Genomic DNA, 7,520 nt, shown 5'->3' with positions numbered 1-7,520 from the left:
AGACCCTGTCTCAAAAAAAAAAAAAAAAAAAAAAAAAAAGGAAAAATACTTCTGCTTCCTAAATCCTGAAACCATGATTAAGTTTCTTAGATATATTTCTTTCAGAAAATTTTTATGCATATATTCTTGCTGCTCAATACTCATGGAAGATTTAAGTCCATTTATTCTGTGCTATAATCCAAATTTTATTCTTGGATTTGCTTATTTTACATACAGTTGATTCTTGCTGTATTCCATGCCCAGCTTAGTTCTTGGAATATAGGCAGATACTCTCGTAAAGGTCATAGATATTCTAGCCCCTAGTTTTATGAAAGCTAAAACTTCATAATGTGTGTTTGCTTTTACCTAACCCAGACTAAATTATAAAGAAACTGATTTGGAATGCCTTTAGGTAAGGGACACACGCTCTTCTCCAGTCCCACTTCTCGTCTATGCTCGATATCCTGAGGGCACTTGATTTTGTGACTCCAAGATTAAGTCAACTTTGAGAGTTGTGGGCCTGGATCATATGTCTTGTCCACTGTTAGAATGACTTTTACCAAAGTAAGATTTGGCATAAAACTTGCAGACATAAAATAGTCTGCAGCCATTTGCGATGGCTCATACCTGTAATCCAGCACTTTGGGAGGCCGAGGTGGGCAGATGGCTTAAGTCAGGAGTTTAAGACCAGCCTGGGCCTACATGGCAAGGCCCTCTCTCTACAAAAAAATACAAAAAATTAGCTGGGCATGGTGGCCCACACCTGTAGTCACAGTTATTGGGGAGACTGAGGTGGGAAGATTGCTTGAACTTGGGAGTCCAAGGTTGCAGTAAGCTGTGATTGGTCCGCATTGCACTCTAGCCTGGGTGACAGCAAGACCCTGTCTCATGGTACTTGTAGTTGATGCTCCCTGTCAAACTGAAATAGTTGGTTCCTTTATCTGCTGTGGTCTCAGATGCTGAAAGCATTGACATAATTTCCAAACTATGATTTTTATATTGATAACTGGGGAATCTTTTCAATGCTAGATCAAACAAATTGATGTTTATGTTTTAGGAAAACAAAAGTTTCAAGATAAATTGAAATAATCTGGTGTTCTTGCCACTTAGTTTGTCCTAAGAAGCCTTCTGTTAGAATATTTGTGAAATTATATTTTGGAATTAATCACAGAAATGTAGTCAAAGTTGATGAAATTAATCCTATTTTAACATGACTTTAAATAGTTTTATTTAAAAACACAATGATTAGTGATGTAGTGGAGGAAATATACATTCTCACATGTAGTTGGTCAGAATGAAAAAATGGCAAAAACCTTTATGGAGGGCAATTTTACAGCCTCCATCTCCTGGGTTCAAGCCATTCTCCTGCCTCAGCATCCCAAGTAGCTGTGATCACAGGTGCACTCCACCACACCTGGCTAATTTTTGTATTTTTAGTAGAGACAGGGTTTTACCGTGTTGGCCAGGCTGGTCTCGAACTCCTGACCTCAGGTGATTCACCAGCCTCTGCCTCCCAAAATGCTGGGATTACAGATGTGAGCCACTGTGTCCAGCCTTTTTATGCAGTTTTCATATCAAGAAATTGAAAAAAATTTATAAATCAAAATGTTTGTACTTATTCCGAACTTTCTGATTTCCTTAAATTTCAAAGCTTTAAAGAATTAAATATAGATAAATGTATTTACTACTAATGGAAAAAAGGTGTAAAAAGTATGCATAATATCCTATCACTTCTGTATGTTTTTAAAGTATAAGCCCACATATACATGTGCTTATATATGATTAGACTATCTTTTATTTAATTAAACTACCTTTATAAGGACATAAATTGTCGGCCAGGTCTGGTGGCTCATGCCTGTAATCTTAGCACTTTTTGGGAGGCCAAGTCAGGTGGATTACCTGAGGTCAGGAGTTCGAGACCAGCCTCTCCAACATGGTGAAACCTCATCTCTCCTAAAAATACAAATGTTAGCTGGGCATAGTGGTATGTGCCTATAATCCCAGCCACTCATGAGGCTGAGGCAGGAGAATTGCCTGAACCCAGGAGGCAGAGGTTGCAGTGAGCTGAGACTGTGCCATTGTACTCCAGCCTGAGCGACTGAGTGAGACTCTGTCTCAAAAAAAAAAAAAAAGGACATCTACTTGTTTTTTGGGGAGCAAAAACGAGGTATGAAGATGACTTATTTTTTACAGTGTCCTTTTGAATTTTAAACATTGTGTATGTATTGACCTATTTTTTAAAATCAGTTAACTACACCTATTTTTAAAAATTAACTACAAATAGTAGTAAGTGTACAACTTAGGTTTCCAAAGATTTAATTTTTTTTTGTATTTTCAGCAAACTTCAAGGCTTCTGAGATTCTTAAAGACCATCTGAAGAAAGAAAATTCATCAGTTTTCTGTTTAATTCTGTATGTTTTGTGATTCTGATATTACAATAAAATTATGGTAAACTTTAGGATGTTCTGCTTACATTTTTATTTTGTGAAATTTTGATACTGACAAATATGATGGTATACCTTAGAAAGTTTTCCAGGAAAAATATTTTCTGCAGTCTCTTAAGAAAAATATGTGGATATGGGCTGGGTGTGGTGGCTCATGCCTGTAATCCCAGCACTTTTGGGAGGCTGAGGTGGGTGGATCACCTGAGGTGAGGAGTTCGAGACCAGCCTGGCCAACATGGTGAAACCCTGTCTCTACTAAAAACAAATAAAATACAAAAATTGGCTAGATGTGGTGGCAGGCACCTGTAATCCCAGCTACTTGGGAAGCTGAGGCAGGGAGAATCACTTAAACCTGGGAGGCGGAGGTTGCAGTGACCCAAGATTGCGCCACTGCACTCCAGCCTGGGGGACAGAGTAAGACTCCATCAAAAAAAAAAAAAAAAAAATTTAACTCGATCAAGGCATTGCAGGTGGGCACAGAAAAAAAAAAAAAAAGAGGAGGGGGAGGAGGAAAAATATGTGAGTATGTATAAACTCTTTTTTCTTTTCCCTTTTTTTTTTTTGAGATGGAGTCTTGCTCTGTTGCCTAGGCTGGAGTGCAGTTGTGAGACCTCAGCTCAATGCAACTTCCACCTTCTGGGTTCAAGTGATTCTCCTGCCTCAGCCTCCCCAGTAGCTAAGATTACAGGCATATGCCACCACACCCAGCTAATTTTTGTATATTTAGTAGAGACAGGGTTTTACCATGTTGGCCAGGCTGGCTGGTCTCCAACTCCTGACCTTGTGATCTGCCTGCCTTGGCCTCCTGAAGTGCTGGGATTACAGGTGTAAGCCACTGTGCCTGGCCTGAAGATATGCTCTGTACATTTGCACTTAAAATCAAAAGTTTACTTCTATACTAATCATACCCTGTGTTCATTGTAAGAAAAACCACACATATATAAAAATTTCTTAATCATTGTTTTAGTTTAACTTAGGTTTTTTTTTTTTTAATTTAATCACCATAAGGGCCCTAATAGTATATTCTGCAATTTTCAAATTGCTTTTTAAGTCACAGAATTTATTCTTTTTAAAATATATATATATGTATTTTATTGCACTTTAGGTTCTGGGTACATGTGCAGAACATGGATTGTTGCAGTTACATACATGTCAATGTGGCTTGCTGCCTCCATCCCCCCGTCACCAATATCTGGCATTTCTCCCCATGTTATCCCTCCCCAACCTCCCTGCTCCCCACTGTCCCACCCCAATTCCCCCCACCAACAGACCCTAGTGTGATGCTCCCCTCCCTGTGTCTATGTGTTCTCATTGTTCAACACCCACCTATGAGTGAGAACATGTGGTGTTTGATTTTCTGTTCTTGTGACAGTTTGCTGAGAATGATGGTTTCCAGATTCATCCATGTCCCTACAAAGGACACAAACTCATCATTTTTTATGGCTGCATAGTATTTCATGGTGTATATGTGCCACATTTTCCTTGTCCAGTCTGTCATCGATGGGCATTTAGGTTGGTTCCAGGTCTTTGCTATTGTAAACAGTGCTGCAATGAACATGCGTGTGCATGTGTCTTTATAACAGAACAATTTATAATCGTTTGGATATATACCCAGTAATGGGATTGCTGGGTCAAATGGAATTTCTATTTCTAGGTCCTTGAGGAATTGCTACACTGTCTTCCACAATGGCTGAACTAATTTACACTCCCATCAACAGTGTAAAAGTGTTCCTATTTCTCCACATCCTCTCCAGCATCTGTTGTCTCTAGATTTTTTAATGATCGCCATTCTAACTGGCATGAGATGGTATCTCACTGTAGTTTTGATTTGCATTTCTCTAAGGACCAGTGATGATGAGCATTTTTCATATGTTTGTAAGCCTCATAAGTGCCTTCTTTTGAAAAGTGTTCATATCCTTTGCCCACGTTTGAATGGGTTTGTTTTTTTCTTGTAAATCTGTTGTAGTTCTTTGTAGATTCTGGATATTAGCCCTTTGTCAGATGGGTAGATTGCAAAAATTTTTTCCCATTCAAGTCACAGAATTTATTCTAATGATAGTGAAAACCTTTGCTTCATGATATCAGTATGATATTCATTACATGATTATCTTTTGGCACTGGAAATTTAAAAACATAGTTCCCATTGTTTTTACATTTAGATGACAATGTTTATTTTGAATCAGTGTGTGTCTTAGTCTATTTTATTGCTGCTATAACAGAATACCAGACAGACTGGGTAACATGCAATGAACAGAAATTTACTGCTTCATTGTTCTAGAGGTTGGTCAGTCTAGGTTTGAGGGGACAGCATCTAGCAAGGGCCTTTTTACTATACATTCCATAGCAGAAGGGCAAAGAGTGAGAGAGAGAGAAAAGTGAACCAAACTTACCCTTTTATAAGGAAACTACTCCCAAGATAATGAACCCACTCCTAGGATAAAGACCTGAATCCCTCACTCCATCCTCACGGACTAAGCACCTCTTCTTGTTTCTAGGTCCTTTCTACCTCCCAACACTGTTGCATTGGGGATTAAGTTTTTATTACATGCTTTTTAAGAGACACATTCAAACCATAGCAGTATGTTATTTTGTACGTAATCACTCAACATCACCCCTTTACTTAGCATGTAGTTTATGGAATTGATGAAACAGCAGCCCAGAAATGAATTTGCATGATAGAAAGTTGTTAGATAGAGGTGCAAAGAATGTTTCAAACATAAGTAATTAAAAATTATAGGCTGGTGCAGTGGTTGACACCTGTAATCCCAACACTTTGGGAGGCTAAGGAAGGCAGTTTGGGACCAGCCTGGCCAACATGATGAAACCCTGTCTCTACTAAAAATACAATAATTAGCCGGGCGTGATGGCGCATGCCTGTAGTCTCAGCTACTTGGGAAGCTGAGATTAGAGAATTGCTTGAGCCCAGGAGGCGCAGGTTGCAGTGAGCCAAGATCAGGCCACTGTACTCCAGGCCTGGGTGACAGAGTCTCACTCTGTCTACCAAAAAAAAAAAAAAGAGCCTAGACTGGAAGACATTGCTTTCAGAGAGAATTAGCTTTTGAGAGAAAAGGTACTAATAACAAAATATAAAAATGACACAGTGAAGGAGGCATACGTCAAGGAAATTTAATATGAATGCAGTGATAAGTGAATTTAGCAGCAAGGAGGACATGATGATCTGATATGCGGTTTAGGGATGGAAAACTGGGAGAATGTTAGAAGGAACCTAATGTTAGAAGAGGTTTAGTTTTAATTTCAAGAATAACCTGGTAAAATTCAAGTTTACAGATGAAATTAAGGCATAAATTTAAACAGTTTGGGCCTAGAAAGTGGAAGTAAAATAGACATGCAAGGCTGCTGGTCCAGTTATGAGACTCAGAGCTAAATATGAGTGATGATGGGCAGTTTATAAATGGAAATGGAAATCTCGGTGTCCTCTCACTCACTGGATACATAATTGCTTTTATAATTAAAGCAGAGGTATTCTGAGATCTTTTCAAGAACATAGTGAAAATAGGGTGCATTGAGGGGTTAAACGAGATGAAGTGAAGTGGAGCAAGGCAGTTAACTCAGAGCAGTAAGTTGCCAGAAGCAGGCAATCAGAATAAGGTAAGTCAGGAGCTAGAACCAGGTGAGGATTAACATCATCCAGAGACAGAAAAGAAAGCCAAGGTCTGTAAGAAGGCATAGCAGAGGAGCCAGTGTGAAAGAGTGTCTGGACTTTGCTTTGGTAAAGAATAGAGACAGCGTGTTCTCAACTCGGTGTTTAATCAGGTGAAGCCCAGCTGATCTCACTGCGGCAATCTGTTTATCAGGCACCCTCATCAAGTGAAGGTGCACCTCAGAGCAGGAGCCAGATTGTTAACACAACTCTACAAGGAAAGCAAACATGTGGTCTTTGTAGGGAACCCACAGAATGCCGGAGACTGCACAGACCAAATGAAGCATTTTTTAGCCACCTGCAGCCATGCAGGAAACCAGGCCTATGGGGCCATTTTACAGAAATCTGGATTTTTCGGGACAATATCCTGACTTCGCAAGCACTAATTTAAACTGCAGTTTGCAACCCAAAAAAATTGCAACCCAAGAAGACATGCTTACAGACTGGATTGTGCTCATGAACTGTTTTCTCTGCCTTATAGGCACAGGAATTTAATTTTGTGGTCCATAAAATATCCCTATTAAGCAAAATCAGGTGAGCCGCAATCATTTACCACCATCTGTGAATAACCTCTTGTAATGGGTAGCTCAGAGCAGGAAAGGTGAAATTAAAATGGGATATTTCATTCTGATCCTGTGCACATACATGCGTTTTCTCTGTAGCCAAGGCCTCTACCCACTCTAGTCAACCATTGAAGCTCCACTTTTATTGTTTTTCTTGTGCTGACACTTTGGGCTTCATTTTTAGATAGGTTTTCTGAATTAAAGAAGGGCCGGGGGGTTGTGGAAAGGTTTACAGGACCATTGCTCCAAACATGTATTAAATGTTTACTATGCTAGGCACTGTGCTAAGTGCTTATTCACTGTGAAATTTATTCCTCATTAGGTTCACTATTACCTTTAGTTATACATGAAGAAAACAGGCATAGGGAGGTTAAATAAGTTGCCCAAAGTTACACAGCTGGTAAGGGTTGCAGCAGAGTTGATGTTGGGTTATCTGACTGGAGCCCAGGGGCACTTGACCAGCATGGTATCGTCTTACCTTCCTCTACTTCCTTACTGAACATGCTACTGGAGCTATATAAGATCATTTATCTAGAGTAGTGTTTCAAACTGAAGGTCAAACTGATCAGTGAGTTGAAATATTAATGAGTCTCAGCAGAATAGAAAATTCCAGTGCATAAAGTTTTGTTTCATGAAGCTGTTACGTATTAGGATTTGGCATGTAATATCACAATGTTTCACTTACGTCTGTAGGTCTCAGCCATCTCTGGACCTCCACTTCCCAATAAAGACAGCAAATGGCATCTAAAGAGAGCAAATGCAGGATTTGTGGAAGGATTGGATAAGACTGCATAGAGGGGTTAATAACTGAGAATGGATCTAATACTTAGGAGCTTCTCCCTCCAAAAGTCATGTTTTTTTTTTTTTTTTTTT

At 39.3% G+C, this 7,520-nt stretch overlaps 1 protein-coding gene across 2 annotated transcripts in view; it reads left to right on the top strand.

The window, feature by feature from the left end:
* Positions 1–2,438, top strand: part of POLE2 (DNA polymerase epsilon 2, accessory subunit) — a 37,300-nt gene extending 34,862 nt beyond the window's left edge. For both annotated transcript variants that reach the window (XM_017506714.2, XM_017506715.2), the window contains one exon: positions 2,318–2,438. In XM_017506714.2, coding sequence (XP_017362203.1) covers positions 2,318–2,336 — 19 coding nt within the window. In that variant the 3' untranslated portion in view covers positions 2,337–2,438. The remainder of the gene's footprint in view (positions 1–2,317) is intronic.
* The last annotated feature ends 5,082 nt before the right edge of the window (positions 2,439–7,520 follow it).

The sequence above is a fragment of the Cebus imitator genome, unplaced genomic scaffold (genome assembly GCF_001604975.1).
Source record: "Cebus imitator isolate Cc_AM_T3 unplaced genomic scaffold, Cebus_imitator-1.0 Scaffold358, whole genome shotgun sequence".
NCBI classification, from domain to species: Eukaryota; Metazoa; Chordata; class Mammalia; order Primates; family Cebidae; genus Cebus; species Cebus imitator.
The sequence above is the reverse complement of the archived record's forward strand: the minus strand, read 5'-3'. Positions and strand labels throughout refer to the sequence as shown.